The following is a 20,501-nucleotide window of genomic DNA, read 5'->3' on the forward strand; positions in this document are numbered from 1 at the left end:
AATACACTCTGAACACTATAACCTCACCTTATTTATGTACTCATTCATTCAAGTATTAATTTGTGTTACGAATGGCCAGTCCAGGTCCACGCTATTCTCTCCCTTCAGTCTGCGCAGGTATGTGAAGGCACAGTGCAAGCTCGGTTCATGTACTTCAGACCTTCTCCTGTGTAATTGTTCTTTACAGTGCTGGAGCCACAAGTCACCTGAAATTCATTTGTAGGTAGTAAACCTGAGCAGAGTGCCATTATGAAACCAGGCGTTAGTTTCTTCAATTTCAGTTTCGGATTTGTTTTAAATTTTGTGCGGCTGTAGTACACGATGCGCTCATGAGTCTCAGTGTTGGTTTGCTACAGCTGCTGTTTTTAGCCATTTTCCTGCAGTAGCTTTCTGTCTGCAGTCAGGTCTGTTGGACTTGGAGAAGAGAAAAGTCTGAAAGGAAAATTACGAATAGTCCTGAATTAATCCTCAGCTCTGCGCTCTCCTCTGTCTCCACACCTGCTGCGTCAGGAGGTTTTTTTACTTCTGTGTGGCGTGAGAACCATGATACTGAGAAGAATAACTTTGATACATATAAAATATCTTGTAGGGCTTCATTTTGTGAAATTTTTTATACTGGTTTGGCGTACTAGTGATCTATTATTTTGCCATTACCTGAAAGGAGAGGCTTTGCCTAAAGTTTGTTACTGTAAGAAAAAACAGCTTCTCCTGAGAAGTGATAACACTGCAATCTGAGCGCAGTTTGCTGGAGATCTAGATTTGCGTTTTAAAATGACAGTAAGTACGGGGTTGATTTCACAGCCCTGATTAACGCTGGTCTGGAACTTGCTTGGGGAGCAAGGAAGCAAGAGTGATGCTTCCTCTCCAGTCTTCATCACTTGAAAGGGCAGAGATTGGAATCAATCATCCCTAATGTAGAACACTAAACAGTTTTTCAATCTATTGCAAATTGTGTGACACATTTGTTTAAATACTAACCGACATTATTTATTTATGGTATTAAAGTTTTCCATAAAACCATTTTTTAGTACCTTACAAATGGAAAAGCAACCCCCCCAGCCCCATACACATAAAATATACACATACACATAAAAGCAGGTTGAACATCGTTACACAAAGCGTACGTTAGTGGGATTGATTAATTGATTGAAATTGAGGTCTGAATCCTAGCTTATTTAATCAGCCGGTGTGTGAATAGATAAGGGACTGCTTTGTGTGGACTTGAGAATATTTCCTGCTTGTAGAACGCGTCTCATATGTGTGGTGATTGGCAAACAGTTTTCATTTTGACATATTTTCTATAGAGAACATTGAGAACATGATGCACAGTAGTAATGCGTCTGTACAGTATCGCTGGGTGCAGCCTGACCACTGCCTTGGCCTAATGCCATAATAAATCTAAGTTCGTCCTAAACTGTTTCCAATATTTCTGCATTGAATGGTTTTAAAATTCCTTACCTGGTATGGAAAGCAATATTTGGATCTCTTAGGAAACTTCTCTCATGAACACAAGAAAACCTTATAAAAAATCAATTGGAGTGTTTTTACAGCCAGATATCCTCCTACAAGGCAACAAAAAATACCCGTGTCCTGTATATATCACACATCATGCCATGTTATTTTTTACTGTTTCATAAGCCCACTGCTTATGAATATATCAACACAATCTGACAGTTATTTTAAGCCACATTTTGTCAGCCACATTCTTCTGTGTTTGTTTAAAACACTTTCTTCCCCCCCACCCTCCATTCAATATTTTGTTTCAAAACTGTTACTGATGGGTTTTAGTGACGCATACTTCCTGTAGTTACAGATACCCGTTATGGGCATGCTTTGAACATGTACAAAAAATGGTGAGTTAAAAATCGTATTTTTAAAACAATAGTTATTATTGTTATTATTCTATTACATTATTCACGATTCATGAATTCTCATGGGTCTTTCTAAATGTCCTCTCCTCATCATTAGTTGGAAAGTTTTTCTTGAAATAGAATTCACTTGAGGCCAAGGTAAGATCTGGTGTTCAGGTATAAGTGCAGAAATTTAATTGCACTTCTCCGATTTATTGAATTGATTGAACTTGCATAAGGGACAGCACAAAAGACCTGCGGAAAACGTATTAATTGTGGTATTTAAATCCTATTTTCAAAATAAAGTTTTACGGAGAAAAGATAGGATGAACTAAAAAGGAATTCGGGGGCAGTATTTAAAATTGGTCACAGATCATCACCACGATTACTAAAGGCAGGGAAACTGACCAAAAAAAGAGATGTCTTTCCCGGTTGTGACCGATAAAGAGGTTAAACTCAAAGCTTGCTTTAACTCTGGCTCTCTGCTTGCTAGCTGTGTGCTGTGAAGTGTTTCTATGGAGATGGGAGGGTAGACCCAGGCCAGATGAGGAATCCCAGTGATCTCCAGCAGCACAGTGGGCAGTGAATGGAAGTCCGGTGATGTACAGTGGGCGTGGGAATTATTGGAACCCTTGATAAAGACGAACAAAAAAAGGTGGATAAAAATGAACAGCACAGATAATGAGCTTTGGCTTCATGGCCAAAAAAAAAAAAGGGAAACAGGACACACACTGGTTTTGAGAAAAAAATAGTATTACTCATTTGAAAACATTTGTTTTGGAATAATTGTGGAATAAATAATTTATTTTCCATTCATTCATCCTTGGCTTAATAGGAATTATGAGTCTCTAAAACCACAGAGCGTAATTGTTCCTTCTCTGCGTGGTGCTGTACAGAACCCAGCGCTCTTTTAGGGACTCACTTTTATGCCGAATTAAAGAGAGAATTTCCTAGTCAGCGTGACGAATGGATTTTTAATAAGATGGAGCAGCCAGAAGAGGATCATTCATCAGATCTAGAGCACACTCGTGTTGGAATGAAGTCTCCCTTCAGGGATGATTTCAAGTCCGGGGTAATGGAGACACTCGAGCGATTTTCATAACCCCGTAGCAGGTGAAGACGGCTTTAGAAACTGCAAGGTGGTCTCCTGCAGAGCATGTTTCTCTTTGTGAAATGCAGTCATGCTTATTGCACACCAAAAATAAAATGTATTTCCTGCATGATTTCCAGTATCAGTCAACTCTGGGGGTAAGAGTTCAGTTCTGGGTTGGGGTACCTTCTGTGCTGGAGTTTGCACTGTGTGGAACAGTGGTTATGGTTCTGGGGTTGAAGTTCAAATTCCACGTCTGAAAGGGTTGTGGAACTTGGCTTCCGTCAACAAATGATGAGATCCCTGTATCAGTAAGCTACTAAGTACCGCACAGGACAGATGGGTCAGTTGGTTTCCTCTCATTTAGAACCTTTCTCGTGTTCTTATGCATGTTCTCCTTGTATTCACATGGGTTTTAATGTTGATATACTCACGGTTGGTTTTGGGTACTGATGATGGACTCGTCAATGATGATGGCTGATCGTTCCACCCTATTTGATGGATCTCTGCTGCTGTGCCAAAAGCACTATGGTGGGGATAAGTTAGGGGTGAAGAAGATACTACTCTAACACTGTGATTAATATTTTTCAGACTACTTCAGATGCATTGCTCGCTCTTATAGTGTGTCAGAGCTTGAGACTGAGAGGTTTACAGTAACAGTCCTTATTGAATATTTGGAAATTTGAGACCCAGACTACGTGTTACCTCCAAACTAGAAAGGGTCTGAAAATACAAGGTCGTAAAGTACCCCGTGTCGCTTGAATCGTGTACAGAAATCACTCTCTCAGGCACAGGTGTCTCAGTCATGTCAAGCTAAGCCTGATTAAATGCTCTAATTCCTCCCGATTTCAGCACAAAAGAACTGAAGCAGAAACAGACACGCGTGGTGCAGAGAGAGATGTACATACTGTATAAAGACAGTAAAATTGAATCTTCTGCTGCTTGAAACATTAAGGATCTTTTCAGAAATTCCTTACCGATTTAAGAAAGCTTGTAACTGTAATCGCAACTCTCTCATGCAGTAAATGGACCTACAGTACTGTGATATTTATAGCACTACGTCGGTTTCTTCCTAAGTGTGGACAAGCTCATTTAGGGTTCTGTGATGTACCCTCCTAGGACCCCCATAATGAGTTCTCCTGCATTGGGAGGTGGGCTTTTTGGGGTAAGAGAATGAACCTCTGTTTGGAGGAGGAGCTGTGTAGCTCCTGTAAACAGGGAGATGTACAGGTGTAGTAGTAGTGGCCATGGAAGTGTCAACAAAACCACTCTTGATCTTTTTATGACGGAAATAGTTGAGGGGGCAGCCAGAGAAAACATTTCTGTTTATGGTGAGGGATGGTAGTGGTGGTTGAAACAGTTACTTAAGTACTGTATATTATTTCCATTTCATCATTTCCAGACTTCACGTGTTTCAGAGCTGTAGAATCTCTCTGTGACTACTAATTGCATGATTCCTGGAGTGTCTTTAAAACATCAGCCCCTAGTTTCCATGTTACACCGGTAAGGCAGCTCAGTCCTGTATGTGTGAATCATTACCGCGGAATCCGTTTACAGAAAAATCCCATCTGTCTTCCCAGAAAAGTAAGGTGATAGTGATCTTGTTTTCATGTCGGGATACAGGTTCCTCAGCCGTGTTAAAAGTAACCTCTCAGCCACCCAGCCAAGCAAAACAGCACCTATAATCAGTTAATAAGACAACTTGGAGGGCTGTGGGTATTTCTTCAGCTTCTGGCTTCTCACTGAAAATGCTCTGAAATGTCCAGGTGAAAGGTTTAACAGATCCGTGGCCTTCACGGGTTTCCTGCTGCCACTGGTATTTATTTTAACTGCAGGGAAAGAATTCTCAGGCCATGCAAGCCCTGTATTATTTCATGATCTGTGGATACATCCCTTCATTCCACACCCAGTAAGCAGACCTCCTGGGCATTAGGGTCTTCCAGCTGGGCCCGGCTGCCACAGCTGCTGCAGCTCCAATCCGATACCGGATGACGGATGTTCGGTTATGTAAGAGAAAAGAGGGTTATGCTAATTTGATGGAGGCTTTTCTGTGTGCCGCACAGCCCCCAGCGATTCAGATTTGTATATATTCACCTGAAAAGTGTAAAGGATATTTGTTCACAAAGAATGGAGTCTAGTCGGGTATCCGTCAGTGACTAGTGTAAATACGATGCTGATTATTCAATGAGCAAAGATCAGGAGAGCCAGGTACAAATGAAAACAAAATGTCTATTTCAACTGTAGTTATCCTGGGGGGAAGAGCAGGGTAGCCATGATGAGAACTGGAATTTTGCTGAATTCTTCATCTTTCAGGAGTTAAGGTCCTATTTTTAGCTCCCTCAAACAAGAGGGGTCATCAGAGGTTCATGTGAGCATCTGTTTCAACGCACTTTGGCATTCTTTGACAAGATGGACGTCTATTTTTAAATGTCCTCCATTGTTCTTAAAGTTCACTAATTGAATGAGCTTTTAGGAACTCTGCCCACAAGCAGGAGTGACTGTGCAAAATTCCCGATGATTATCTGCAAGAAGAAATGAAGGAGGAGAGATTGAGTCTCTATTTCCTAACATGAAGAAACAAGCTGCTTAATCAGGAGCTGTTCTCCCTAATCATCACAGCTACTGTGGGGCAGATTTTTATTTACACAGACAGAGCTACTCTTCCCTTAATTATGTTATCACCCTGCTAATTGGCGATCGCAAAATTCATTCCAGTAGCAGGCACTGATTTCTTGTTTGACTCAAAAGGTCATTGCGAAAGCCAGCTGGCCAGAGTGAGAGAAACTGTTGTTTACCATCTCGAGATTGTGAGCGATTGCGCCTTTTCAGCGTCTGGCTCCCCCTCTGTCCTGCAGGACTGCTTTGCCTTATGGAGCATGATGAAGAGTACGTCTTCACCCTGCCTTGTGCCTACGCCCGCTCCATCCTCACCGTGCCCTGGGTCGAACTCGGGGGCAAGGTTTCCATAAACTGTGCCAAGACCGGCTACTCGGCCACCGTCACGTTCCAGACCAAGCCTTTCTACGGGGGAAAAGTGCACAGGTTGGTCCGCCTCTTTCCTGAGAGCTGTATTGGCGCGCCTGATGGGATTACAGCGTCGCCACAGCAATAAACCTGTTAGCAGTATTAGTAATAATATTATAGTAGTTCAGGTGGGGAGCTGCGTCGGCATATGCGGACTGCAAAGGAACAGGCAGAGGTTTAGTCAGGTGGCCAGACCCGAAGAAGGCTCATTGTGTTTCTTTTCTTCTCTTGTCAGCATGGAATAAACCTCTGCTTGTTCCTTTCCGTCGTTATTGTTGTTTGTTATTTGAGAGGCTCACTGTGTCCTTCAGGCTGTGACGAGATCGTGTACTGGGCTGCCAGCGCTCCCTTTCCCCCAGTCTGAAAGCAAGCTGCTGGTTCTGTAAGGCGTGGGAGTTCTGGGATTGGATTGGTTTCTTATTTTGGGGGAAGAATGTCTTTTATAATCCCCGAGTATTTCTCTGCGTCTCTACGTCGCCTTTCTGCAGCCAGAGCACAACAGATCCTCTCTGGGCAGCCAGGTCTGCTTGTGTCACCCAATTTCTATAGCCAGGCTGTGGTCACTGAGCTGCTGGTTTTCCAGGTTGTGTTTTTATATATTGCAGTCTCGCGTGTGCGTTTCCTTATGTAATTAATGTGTGGACAGAGATTTGTGCTGTTTGTTGTGCTTTGTTGCCATGTAAACCAGACCACAGGTGTTGCAGTTGTAGGTGACAAACCATGTGACAAAAGGGAATGATCAGTCAGATGTAAGCATGGAGCCATGTCCACAAACAGTATCTTAACATAGGAATGAGTGGTGTTTCCTTCAATACCTGCGGTGAGGATTGCAACGTATTAAGGATTTTTACAGCATCTTAAGTATCTTTTTATTGGTATATCCCAAATGATATTGGAAGCACACTCTTGTTCGTCATTTCAATTTAAAAGTTATAAAGTATTTTAATTAAACGTTTGCCTTACATGAGGATGATTAAGCTCCGTTAATTAAATTGACATGTTAGTGAGCTAAGTACTTCAAACTACTATGTCTTTCTCATAGGTTAATGGTGCTTTAAATCACTTAATCAGTCTAAGATTTCCTAACATCTTCTGCCATGGTGGTTGGAAAAAAAGTAAAGGGTAAAGATCGCTGAAGAAAACAGCTCCTAAAAACAGATAATTAACTTTGGCTAGTTAATTCAAAATGTATATTTTATCATATTTATACGTGGTAAAAGATGAGCAGAAATCAAGATGCAGCACTCTGGATGTGTAAATAAAATCTGACCTCGCGAATCATTGTAGATTCAAAATCTTTGAATATTGATTGAGGCCCCCATCTGCGAAAGCTGGAGAGGCACCGTGATGGCTGTGCGTCTCTTTGCGACAGGGTGACGGCAGAAGTCAAACACAACCCCACCAACACGATCGTGTGCAAGGCTCAGGGGGAGTGGAACGGAACCCTTGAGTTCACCTACAGCAGCGGGGAGACCAAAGTGATCGACACCACCAAACTGCCAGCCACCAGGAAGAGGATCCGGCCGGTGGAGAAACAGGGGCCCTTTGAGTCCAGGTAAGGGGATCCGTCTGTGAAAGAGCAGGTGGCTGTCCAGTGCTTACTACGGATGTGTTACGTACCACTGCGGAGCAAATCAGACCAACAGAACGACTCATTATCAAGAAGTAAAGCGGCTCAGGCAGCAGTACGACAACTTTAATGCGCTCGTTCGTGCAGAAGAATTTGCTTCTAAGCAGGTCATCCCTTTAAAATGATTTATACCGGCTTGCAAAAGCTCTATGCATATTTCATCCTCCAGCTAGTTACATTAATTGCTTTTCCACTAATTTTGATACACAGATAATACCTCTGATTAAAGAGAAGTTAATTGTCTTTTGAGTGTTTTGTGAACTTCATCTTGATCCTTAAGTGCCTTACTGAGTTACATTTCCACTGGTATTAATCAAATCACGGGCACTATGATGCTTTGAGTCTGTTTTTGTTTTACAAGCCAGAAGTGTGGAAACATCAGGAAACCAACAGGAACTGACAAAATATTTTGACCAACCTTCTCCCTAGAACACTGGGTTTTGGATTGAACTGTATGATGTTGTCTTTAATTGTGTTATTTAGGAGAAAGATATTGCACAAAAATAGTGGTACTATATATAAATATGCTGTGTGTTTTTCTTAAAACAAAATAACAGAAAATTTAACATTAATTAACACATAGTATAACTATTGAGGGACCACTATACAAAACAAATGGCATCTGATAAGATATGCTAAACGGATTGCTTTGCATTTCACTCTGTAATATCTAGTGCAGCCTCTAAGAGCAGGAAATTACCTCGTACAGTGGCTCTGTAGCCTGCTGGAAATGTTTTCTCATTGGCGTCAGAGTGATTTGTACAGTGGTAGTCCCCTCCTTACCCAGATACTGTATCTGATGTGGCACCAGTAGGCTTCTGTTATAGGAATTCTGTACTGACTGAATGACAGGGATAAAATCCTCAATGTCAACAATACGTCATAGGTCTTATGAGATTCTTAATTCCCTGACCAAACTATCAAAAAGAAATCCAGTGTTAATTTGAAATATACTGAGCTAACCAATGCTGTAAATAGTTTTATGGGTGCATGGTATTTGTTCTTTATAATATGCTACTTAATGCTACAGAAGTCATTAGTATAAGCTGTTGTTATGCCCAATTGCATATTTTTATCACAAACTTTGTAGAAAACTAGAGTCTATAAAGTGCAATGTAAGTGCAGTTGTAATCACAGAATGAGTAATATCTAAATCATCGGGTCGGTGCTTTGATACATGAAACTCATTTGGCTAATTTTTTATAATGAAATTTCTAAACCAATTTATTTTGTAGTTAAGGCAGTCATAATCACTTTGCTTTAAACAAAGTCAATTTAAATGCTTAGTCATCTGTGAAAATACATGAAATAGTAATTGTCTTTTCAACTGGCGTGTGGGGCAGTAGCTCTCACAGTATTGATTATAGTGCAGCCTGATGTATTAAAAACTAAGGGGAAGAAACCGCAGCAGTCACCCTGTCCATTCAAGTCGATGTCATTGTCTTTGTAAACATTAAATCTTGGTTCTTCATATTATTTTTCAGAACAAAAAAAAAACATGGGCTTTAAAAGCACAGTGTTCAGAAAGCAGTTTTTCTATGTTTTCAGAAGATGTAGCAGAGCCCAGGGCTGAATTCAGAACTGCTTGCCCCTGGGCCTCTTGTGGAGATTAGGTGTTCGCCCCAAGAGGCTCACCTGGGGAACAAAGTTGAAACCCAGCGAGTTAACAGAGCCAGAGAGGGATTGTCCTGAGATTGCCAGAGCTCGCTGGGAGTGTCCTTGCCCTGGACGTACGGTATCTCCCAGACGAGCTCGCGGTCCACCGTGCGGGCCGGTCGGCAGGAGGCTGCGGTCTGGTAAGACTGGCCCCGTGTCTCGCCTGTGTTCCAGACGACTGTGGCAACATGTGACTGCTGCCCTCAAGGAGGGGAACATCGACGCGGCGACCGAGCACAAGCATCACCTGGAGGAGAGACAGCGCACTGAGGAGAGGCAGAGAGCATCCAGCAGCACACCCTGGAAACCCAAATACTTCATCAAGGAGGTGAGGGCGTCTCACTTTTTAATATCACACCCCTTGTTATCCCAGAAAAGTACTGCCCTTCTAACAGACGTGTTTTTCCAGTCATGTTGACTTTATTTTGCACTGAAATGGCCAAAAAATCTGTTTCTACCTGATTCTCGTGTTCTCGATACTATTGCCTCGTACTTAAGTTTTCATTAAATGCTTGTCATTTCCCTGCCCTTCACCCCCCCCCCCCCCACACACACACAAAAAAAAGCACCAGACAAGCCTTAGAAAAGGCTATCTGGTCATCTGCCTCCTTTGGGAAACGTGAGGACTGGGTTTGAAATAAGGAGAAATGAAGGCCTGATCGTGTTGTTCTGTGTTGGCAGGGCGAAGGCTGGATATATCACAATCCACTCTGGAAAACCCTTTGACGAGAACTCGAGGGACCGCTGCCAGCCATGCCTGAGCCCAGCGCCAGGGAAGACCATCTACGAGCTGGGAGAGGAGCTGGTGAGAGCAGGGCAAGAGAACTGCAGTTCGCTCAGAAACTCGCACCAGATTCCTAACAAAGGAGTATGAAAAGATGATTACAAAAACTGCCAACGAAGAATAGGATCGCAAGCTCCCGGGGGTGCTCTCACAGAGAGCCATCCTGGTATAAACACTCCTAGGCCGACAGACTCTTTCGCTTTTTGGGCTTGGGGTTGAGAGACACCGTTTTTATTATCAAAACTAGAATATTTCTATTTTTCACTCTGCCAAGAACTTTTTTTGCTCACACAAAAGTGATTTGCCACTGCCGTTTCTCTATGTCTCTCCTGTCCCATCAAAACACACCGTGCCGTGTGATTCCTCCTGCCGTCGCTAAACTAGAGCACCTTGTTTAGGTCAAGAGAATGTATCCAGCCGCCGCAGCACGCGTCTGTTGCTCCAGCAGCTGCCCTGCCTCTCGCCACGCTAGAAAGGTAGCTCTCCAGCACCTCCCTGAGGTCTCTGGAGCACCGCAGTGTTATAGTGAACTTCCAAAGATGCCTCCCGTTTGCATGTTCATGTTCCTGCGAGATTCGGAAGGCTGTGCATAAACAATCAGACAGACCCAGGTCTAGCTCTCCCTGACAGTGGTTGTTGCTGCACATTGCTGTCTGTCGTGAAGCCAACACGAGCTTTGAAATCCCAGCTTACATTCCAGTTGATGACTTGAGTTTTGACTTGAAGGGCTTTTTCAGGACTAGACTCTAAAATGTTTTTATGTATAATCTCATTCGTGGCTTCCTTGCAATGACCTGCACTAATTTACAACATAAATACCCGTTATCACCATAATCCACCGTGAAAGTAAGTTTTAATCCGCCGCGTCTTTCACTCGTAACTGGGAGGGTTAGTGTGATCAAGGCCAGTAATCATTTATATGAGGGTCTTTACAAGGGCTGCCGGTGACATGTGATTGTGTTGCAGTCGAGGCTTGATCTGCTGTGATCTGTAATCTTTTCATTGACCAGTATGTATCCTGCCACCTCCTCCCTTTTGTATGTTTCCTGTCATCCGCGTGTTTTCACTGCTTCCTCGTTGGATGAGCACTACAGGGGACCCTAATTCTGCCCTTCAAGGGGCAGCTGCCCCGCGGGCCTTTAAGGGTCTCTCTAAGTCTTCAGTGTCTGAAGAACAGAGAAAAAGGCTTCAGTTTGTCCGGTTAAAGCAAACGAGGAGTTAATTTAGGTAATTAAGGGCCCAGGTGGAAAGAAAATCAGACTTCTAAAGGCCCTTTCAGAACTGGAGCTGTGCACCTGTGGATTATGGCAGGACATTGAATACATGTCAAACTCCAGTCTCCGAGGGTCCGGGTTTTCTCAGCCCCTTTAAATTAATAGCCGAGATCTTTGAGAAGTGTTTGATTTTTAGTAGCAGGAGCTGAACAAAAGCCTGTAAATGCTGGAGCCTTCCAAGAAGCATGCATTCCTGTTACCAGTGCCATTACTCTTCCAGAGCAGGCCTGAAAAACCCTGGTCTTGAATAGCTGCAGTCAGGCAGGTCCTATAGGTCACATTTAAATCAGGGAACACCGATGAATTTTGATCAATGTGGAGAAAGATAATTGGTTCAGTTAAGACAGGGGCACTTGTCTGTGGTCTTCGAGAGCTACAGGGGTTGGTATTTTAATTTCAATGATCTCCGAGCTGTGCAATTGAGCAAAGCTCCTGCTTGAGTGATTGAAACACATTTGGTGAGGTGGTTAGAAACTGAAGAGTTACGAGTGAGCTGTATAACTGTGGCTCTCTGTGACCAGGGCTGGTCACCTCAGTTCTACAGTTTCGTCTTTTGCTTACCTTGCAGTGACGGTTATGTACAGGGATAGGCGGTTTTTGAAGTAGAGAAGCCAAGAAATTATTGAAATAAATCATTAAGTGTGCAAAAAGTGTTAAGTGTGTAAAGAGTTCTAAGAGTTTTATAGCACTTAAAGGCACCATTGTTCTCCTTCAGCACAGGGAGTCCAGAACAGGAACTGGAATAACTTCTCTTCAGCAGTTGCACGTAAGCGCCATCCTTTAATTTGTTGCAAGGCAGTGCAGGCCCAGTGTGTTTCTGTAGCAAACACAGGAGCGGGACGCATTCCACATAGTCTTTGGTGCTCAAGGTAGAAACACTGAACACTTTTAGTTGTATTTCTCCTTTCGCCGTTTCAAACAAAGTGAGAAAAACATGGTCTTTCTAACCCCAACCTGGATGTATTCCTAACCCTCGACTTAAGTCATTTAACACTAGCTTTAGAACAAAGCCAAAGATTTCAGCAAACATCAGTGAAAATTCTTCCAAACGTCATAAATAAGGAACTTTATTAATTGTCCTATCTAGAGCTCCATACTCGGTTCCACCTGAATATCTGCTAAAAATTATTTCTGTTATTAGATAACAGCATAATGTCAGATTTAAGGTTAGGAATAGACCATCCCTTAAAATTGATTAATTTGGAATTATAACTGTTTTTAACAGGATTACAAATATAGGATGAGTGATGTTTTTGAAATATCTTCCATTTTTTTATTGCAGCTATGTTGGGATTTGCAGACAGGATGGGCTGCATTACGATTACTCCTAAGCAGACTCCAAGACCTGCTACCACAAAGCTTTCTAGCTCCCCCCAGAATCTCATTCTCAAGCTTTGTTTTGCAGAATTAGTCTATTTCAAACACAGCGATTACCATGCTGAAATCTGAAGATTGATGCTTTTTTCTAAACCCTAACCTGGTAATATTTGTAACTCCAGATTTACTGCTCTTTTAACACTTGGTAGAAAGTGTGAGAGATGCATGCTATCTCAGTATACTGGTAGCAGGTCTAGCGGGCAGTAATAGTTTTATACTATTGCTTTACAAGTGATTGTTTTAGAGCTGCCAGTATCATTGCATTTATAGCATGACAAAGGTCTTCAGTGTTTTTTGACTAAAACATGTTTACAGAGAAATACGGCTTACGCAGCATTTTTTATAGTTCAAGCATTAATTGCTCTTAGGCAGTCATTTCTTTCTCTGTGAGGTCTTCTAAATCAGTTTCATGTTCATCTGCCTAGTGACAGTTTATACATCCACACAAATGCAGTGTCGTGACTTGTGTAAATAGAGGGGCTACTGTGATTCAGCCCACTTTGCGACTTCACACAACATCCGCATGTGTTCCCTGGAGCTCTGATGAGAGCAAGAGCTGTAATTAGCCTGTCTTGTTAAGTGGAATACAATAGAAACTTATGTTAGAGTAACACTCTTTAATTGGAAACTGGCCCACTCTTTGTGCATTGATTTTCATGGACTGAAAGCCAGGTTCTTCCTTGTATATATGGGAAGATCGAATGTCTCCATGTTACAGCTGGCTCAATTCTTAAAAAAAACCCTTCAGTATTTATGCATAATGCATGAGGAGCCTTCATAAAGGGATGGCAAACACCCATGAAAAATGACTGCAGTGCACTTAGCAGCGTGCTGACGATTCACGAACTCGTGGGAAATCTGAATAGTAAGATAAGAGGAGACCTGGCGTTACCCTTTAAATGAATTGCATGCATGGCTTCACAAACAGACGAGTTATCAAAGATTGTTCCACATCAGACAGGTGATGAAGCCCCGACAATTATTTTGGTCTTTGTTTCATTTTGTGAAAAGAAGAGCAGTGCACCCAAAAAACAAAGTAACAGGTAACTGCTCCTGGTTGTGATTTGCAGAATCATCTGTTTAACAGCCTAAGTGATAATGCACATATAATCCCTGAGCACCCCACTTTAATGACCATGCTGAAAATGGTCAGGGGTTAGTATTGTGTGGAATACTCTCCTCTTCTCTTTAGAGGACCATGGACAAGAAGACTATTTTTGGGGGAAAAAAATCTTTGATGTTGTTAAACTCGCAAAATAGCTCATCCAAAGGTTCTCCCTAACGATCCATGAGCTTGAACAGTGTACGAACTGGTCTTGAATACGTAGTTCATCCAACATGTGTAGGAAGTGACATCATATGGTCTTCTGTAGAGGCTCTAGTGCCCCCAGTGAGCAGCTTTCCAGGGGCAGAGGTGAGGCAGTGTGAGCAGGTGACTGAAGTTTCACCAGGGCCGGGTGGCCTTGGACTCAGCCAGTATTCCTTAGGCTTGCTACAACAGTAACATCTCTAGGTAACCAGGTGCTGTACGTGTGTTTTCATCTGGAGCTGTGTCAGTCCTGTCCCCGATATTGAGCTCCAGTATCTGTTAGGAAAGTCTGGATATGGACAGTGTCCTCTCTGCTTTTCCTATCAGTAAGAATGGTGTTGAGGTGTTGGTGTGGGTAACATCAGCTGCTTTGAAGAAACTGGCAAAGGATGACAGGAGAATTCTGTCTTGTTCTTGAATCAATTCTATAATAAATTCAGGCCTTGTAACATTTGAACATCAGTGTGCAGCAAGATCACTGTATGACCCTTAAATCTAAGAATTATGATTTCACATTTTTGAAAAGTGACTTAAAAAGGAAATTATATAATGTAACCTGTAAGAACTGCGCATATATTTTTTGAGTACTTAAAGAGAAACCATAATTAAGATTGCAGTAGGTGACTTCTTTACGAGGACTGTCCTGCCTTATTTTAACTAAAATGAGCACTTTTCTACGTCAAGAGAGGAATGATGAAGTGGAGCCATGTGAAAGTTTTTGGTCACCTACCTTTGTAATTAGATTTTAACCTGTTCTGTATTCTTTATACTGTGTACAGGTTATGCATCGCGTGTCCTGAATGTATGTGTACCACTTAGTTCAACTTACACGGCTTTGCATTGTATTTAAGAGCTTGAACCAAACTATTCATTCACATGTGTAGAACCTATGCAACACTTATTTGTTATACGGTAGTTTTACAGAGACGTTTATAAGTTGATTTATTAAAATAAATATGCCACGGCAATCACATTCTGGGTATCCTCTTTCACAGTTAAATCGAGTCAGAATTACTGAAATTGACATACTAATGACATCAAATGAACACAGTAAATGTGTTGTTACATTAATAATAATTTAAAAAGATAGTTCCAGTTTTTTTTATAGATTTTGAACTGTACTAGAATTGCTTTCTAGATGAAAGTTGTTTAAAAAACTTTTAGACGTTGTTCAGTAATGCTTCTATGCATCTAATTTTACTACTGAAATGTACTATTCAGGCTTACATTTTATTCTGCCGAACTACACTGACACACAAAGTCAGACCTCAAAGATAGAAATATTTTGAACATGTCAAAATCGCAGAAAATGTGAACAAAAATAGAGCTCAAAGAATCTTGACTGTCAAAATGAAAACAAAGTATCTGATGTGATCTTTCCCAGCATTAACACAATCCTGGCAGTGTTGATGCAAGGACCTGACCTACCTCTGGACAGACAGCTGTGGGGTTCTATTGCAGTCTTCCTGTGCAGCTGACACATAGACCTTACCTGACTCTGGACAGACTGCTGTGGGATGTTCTTGCAGTCTTCCTGTGCAGCTGACACACGGACCTCACCTGCCTCTGGACAGACTGCTGTGGGCTGTGCCTGCAGTCTTCCTGTGCAGCTGACACATAGACCTGACCTGTCTGGACAGACAGCTGTGGGGTGTTCTGCTACTCTTCTTGTGCAGACAGCCACTGCACAGCAACCTGATCAGCATGAAGGAATGGGAAAACCGTCATCTCCAGAATTCTGTCAATTCATCGTCAAGCACCAAAGTTACCCTCTGCACCAAAGATATGGTAAGACGTGGTAAGCATTAATACCTTTTATATCAGCAAAAAACATTACAAATCCATTCAGCTAGAATTTCAAATCTGTATTTCAAGACCTTGATACAGCTCTCTCCACTCCTGGTTACGAAGAGATTAAATGGCTCTGTCACATGTCCTTTTTCCTGAGTCCTGCTGCTGATGAAATGTATGTTCCAGAACACTTGCCAAATTCTAATTGACTTCTTAATCCTGTGCCCTTGAAAGGGGAATAATAATTATCCAGTTTCATGTGTGGCTACCCAGGTCATCAGGAGTCCCTGGTGAAAAAATGGAGTAAGTCTGATGACCAGTTCTTTCGGTGTCCTACTCAGCAAAGATCAAGAATCAGGGATTTTACACTCATAGTAGTGCATTGTGCAAACTGTCCTGTAAACTTGCTTCTAGTACTTACATTGTACTTACATGACATGAATGGGTAAAATCTTGAAGAAATACACTTGTAATGATACAAGCATTTCAGGACCTTACAAAAGAGAAACAAAATGAAGTTTTCAAATGCCCATTCCTTACACCAGGGCATCCTCACAGAGCTGTGATCTGTGCTTAAACATGTTGGTGGATGCCTTTCAACCGTTTCCCAAATACAAAATCCCAAACTTCTGATCAGAAAAAATATTGATAACTTCACTCGAGCAACTTCATTCAATTAAGGCTTCAATCAGCTGATTAAGCAGAGCTGGAATGAAAAGAAGGTGGGGCCATTTAATTATATCTAAGACTCCATCTAATATCCATTCAGTAAAAATGTATGAAAAGCATCAAGGGAGCCTACAGAAAACAACAGATATTTCAGCAGAGACTTCCCCTATCCCCCTAAAGCTACTGACGACAAAAACACAAGCGCAGCTCAGATGTCCAGAAATTCTCTCCTGCCAAGCAACTCACTAGCGATCCCAGTGCGGTTTCTCCTCCTTTGTCAAGCTCCAGTTGTACCAACAGCACAGTTCAGCTCCACACTGCTGGAATTCTGGGTTTAGCAGTCAGGACGGTGGTTTATACCAGATGCTGCAATGCTGTCGACAAGTACAGCTCACCTCACAACAAGACAACATGTCTCATCAATTAAGGCTCTTTAATCAACTCAATGCATCCAAAAAATGACATGTACAGTAAACGTTTAAAAAAAATAACCAGAAGGCTTCCAAGTGGCTCAGACACTAAAGGAGGCCGAGTCCTCGCTGCTTTGGTGACGTTGCTGTGGCAGGTTCTTATTTTGGAGAGAAGAGCACTGTCCGCCTGTGAACAGAGAAACGGGGAGATATCCTGGAGCCTGTGCTCTCACCTCTTGTAAAAACCTGCATCTCCTTGAATACTTGATCTCCTATTCTGTGTTATCTTATGCAATTGTTCAGTTTTTGGGAAAAGTTAAATTAGTATCACTCAAGTTAAAAAGTGCCAGTCATTATTATAAATAACTATCACACTGCTTACAGATTAAGCCTATTTATAGTAAATATGACGAAGTAGCCCACTGCAAGCAAACATTCCAGGCTTTCAAGTGTTTTGAGGCTGTCTTTGATAAAGACTTCATCAGGTTGGTGCTGCTATCTTGTGGATGCTTTTATTAGTGAACATGCAGCTGATTTAACCTGCATATTCAATGACTAACCAAGGAATTGTTCCCACCAAGAACTGATCCGGAAAGGCATAGTTCTGCATGAATCCAATGATGCCGGCAGAACTACTGAAGCATTCATGTTTGCATGGATGGCTAAATAGCTGAAAAGGAAGTGTCACAGCAGGTCTTGATTCCTGGGTACTAAATGAGTCAGTTACAGATGCAGTCAGAACCTGAGTGACAGTATGAACTAAACCCTCACATGGCGAGACAGCCCTTTTTCTCTGCTGTTTGCAGTCTTTTGCTTTTACAATGGATATCAATGGAAATCATAACTTACAAGCAGCCAAAAAAAAATGAACAAAACACTTCATTCACCAGTAACTGATAAAACCCTGTATCTCTTTAACATGACTTCTGTTGGGAAATTACACACCTAACTAAACAACTAGTAAACAAAAACACAAACTCTTGTAAAAAGAAAGTAGCTTTAAAAAGGAGCTTGCAAGATTTTACTGGTTTACTGCCTCAGTTACAGTGAAGAATAAATGTGTTCACAGCTGTTAATTAAAGGTTTGTGGGGAAAAAAAAACTGAAGACTTTTACACAAACTTGAACTTTTTATTTCTTCTACATTTGAACAGGACTGAACCATGTCTTTTAGCAACCATGTAGAAATGTCAGCCTGGGCCAAGGGAAAAGACAGACCCGTCCCAGGAGCAGCAGTGAACTAGACGTTGGGTCGCATGTGCCTGAAGCGGGGCAGGAGCAACATGGAAACAGAGGGAAGAACTGAAAATAAAGATACAAGAATATTGCTAAGTGCTCCAAAACTAATTCCACCCATAAGGAATTATTTGCCCAAACCATTTCATTTACATTTTTAATCCAAAAAAGTACATTTTTTCCCCCACCAGCATTAACTTTGACAATTTAAGGAATTGACACATCTACTTGGAAAACGTGACATTTTACACCTCCGTAGAGAATGAAGTCTTCCCCCATTAAAATCTTCAACTGCTTCCCCCCACCATTTAATTTCTTTTATGTAAATAAATATTTAAGAATATTTCAAGTTCATAAAGAGATGTGCTGAATCACTGATGTCCCATCTTCAGATATGTATGCTCACTGCCTAGCATACAAGTAGCAAATTAATGTTATTTTAAAAACAAAGAAAAAGATATATAGCGAAGTTAGCACAATAAAGGAGATGAGCCGACACTGAAATTGGTATAAAAAAAAATCGAGACAAATCTAAGAGGTATACACTGACTTGGAGAATATAGTTAGAATTCAAAGCCCTCTGATGTTCTTATGCATTATGGGATTTGTACACTTGTCACCTTTTTAAAAAAAAGAGCTCCTCTGCTGTTCTAGGATACAGCTGTGCATTCCTTATGGAGGCGGTCCAACTTGTTTCATGTTCAGCTAACGAGCTGTACGCATTCTCAGTGTCTTCCACCTGCTTTGCATGGTAGATCACAGACGTGTTTTGCCTAAGTACTGCAGACTTTTATTGCAGCTTATACACTTCCCTAAACCTGGTCCTGGCAAGCTTCAGGAAGTTGGCAGCAGCATATTATGCAATGAGAGATTCCTAATGTGGCTGGAGGCAGAAACAAAACTATTTATAACCCCTCTGGCTATGTACCTAAAGCCTCATATTCCAGAAGAAAAAAAAAGATCCCCCCCAATCTAAAAGGAGAATCACCCCCCCCCCATACAGACAAAATAAAGTTCTACCCAGCAGCAGACTATACAATCTAGGCAATCAGGACAAAAATAAACGTTTAAAAATTACATTCTTCATGAAATAATGCAACATGACTAGATATACCTGCCAAATGTTATTGCATTCGCTATATTCTTCCTGTATGTTGTAAACGCTACCTGCTGCAATAGAAAACACCACTATCAAGTAACAAAAAAACTGCATATTTAAAATCACCACAACAATCCAATATATTATATAACCCTTTTAGATAATTTTTATATAACATATTTACACATTTGGAAAACTTTCATTTTTGCAAAGACTAATGAAATCAAGCTAAAAGAATGCACTGACAGAACAGCTCTACATTACTTGCAGGTTGTTCCTCCATACCGTATATTATCTGTACACGCGTCAGGAACTAGACACTCCCACCCCTCTCAGGCATGGTTTTAAAAAGGTAACAAGTTTACATGTGCTAAGGACCAGGTAAGAGGGCTCTTTGGTGCAATCACTCCCAGTTTAATTACTTTTATGTTCATTTTGAGATTTATAGGATTATATAATATGTACCACAAAATAACTGCTGCCAGCCCAGTTCAGCAGCTTTCTGCCTTGCCAGCACATTCAAGTACAAAAAAAGTAAAGAGCAAGACAAAGGTCCTCTCAATTAACTGATGGACATCTCTCAAGCTATCTGACTCTGCTCGAGCCTCCACAGAGACCCAACAGACGACAGTTCTGCACCCACTTCACTGGGGAGTAGGACCAGAGCTCAAGGCAAAGACTTTCGGGATTCCAGGTGTCGGTTCTCTGTGTTCTTGCTTGGTCCGTCTTCACTGAACAGCTTTCTTGTTCAGTTTCTTGCCCTTCTTCAGAACTAACTTGTTCTTTATGTACCCACGCTTCCTTTTGGCAATCTATTCGAGAAAAGGGAACACGGTGACATTTCGTCTGCAGTAACGCGTACAGGCCCCTGCGACGTCACGGGCCTTTTACAAGCTTGATCGGGTGAAAGCTCCGGTGACTTGCACACTCGGTCAAAATGTGAAGGAAAATTTAGGAACTGGGAAGGCTTGCGATTTCAACAGGGTGTAAGTGAAGAGGATAAATTATTCTGAAAGCTCTTAACACGAGAGCTGAACTATGCAGGTGCACATTTGTCACTGAGATGAAAAAAGTCATTACAAAGACGGCTAAAATAGCTACACATAAGGAGAGATGGAAATCCCATCAATTGTTCATTTTAAGAGCGAAAACTGCATAGTGTTATAAAATACCCAAGTTGAACCAGATATGCCCCAAATCAGGTTTGCAAAAACCCAATTAATAAAATGCCAATTCACAGCTATCAAGTTCCTCTCCTCACAGCATTTTGAGTAAACAACATTTCTCACACAGGCTAGACAAA

The 20,501-nt window shown here is 41.6% G+C and overlaps 2 protein-coding genes across 2 annotated transcripts in view; one reads left to right on the plus strand and one right to left on the minus strand.

Moving 5' to 3' along the window:
* The window catches only part of osbpl10b (oxysterol binding protein-like 10b), an 82,805-nt gene extending 67,836 nt beyond the window's left edge, over positions 1–14,969 (plus strand). Inside the window, exons 9-12 of the mRNA XM_088928429.1 lie at positions 5,796–5,982; positions 7,337–7,519; positions 9,425–9,578; positions 9,932–14,969. Of these exons, the coding sequence (XP_088784555.1) occupies positions 5,796–5,982; positions 7,337–7,519; positions 9,425–9,578; positions 9,932–9,976 (569 nt within the window). The 3' untranslated portion in view covers positions 9,977–14,969. The remainder of the gene's footprint in view (positions 1–5,795; positions 5,983–7,336; positions 7,520–9,424; positions 9,579–9,931) is intronic.
* Positions 14,970–17,973: 3,004 nt separating this feature from the next.
* The window catches only part of stt3b (STT3 oligosaccharyltransferase complex catalytic subunit B), a 58,782-nt gene continuing 56,254 nt past the window's right edge, over positions 17,974–20,501 (minus strand). The window contains exon 16 of the mRNA XM_088929066.1: positions 17,974–20,010. Within this exon, the coding sequence (XP_088785192.1) occupies positions 19,927–20,010 (84 nt within the window). The 3' untranslated portion in view covers positions 17,974–19,926. The remainder of the gene's footprint in view (positions 20,011–20,501) is intronic.

This window comes from Atractosteus spatula, chromosome 12 (genome assembly GCF_055471065.1).
Source record: "Atractosteus spatula isolate fAtrSpa1 chromosome 12, fAtrSpa1.hap1, whole genome shotgun sequence".
In the NCBI taxonomy this organism is placed as follows: Eukaryota; Metazoa; Chordata; class Actinopteri; order Semionotiformes; family Lepisosteidae; genus Atractosteus; species Atractosteus spatula.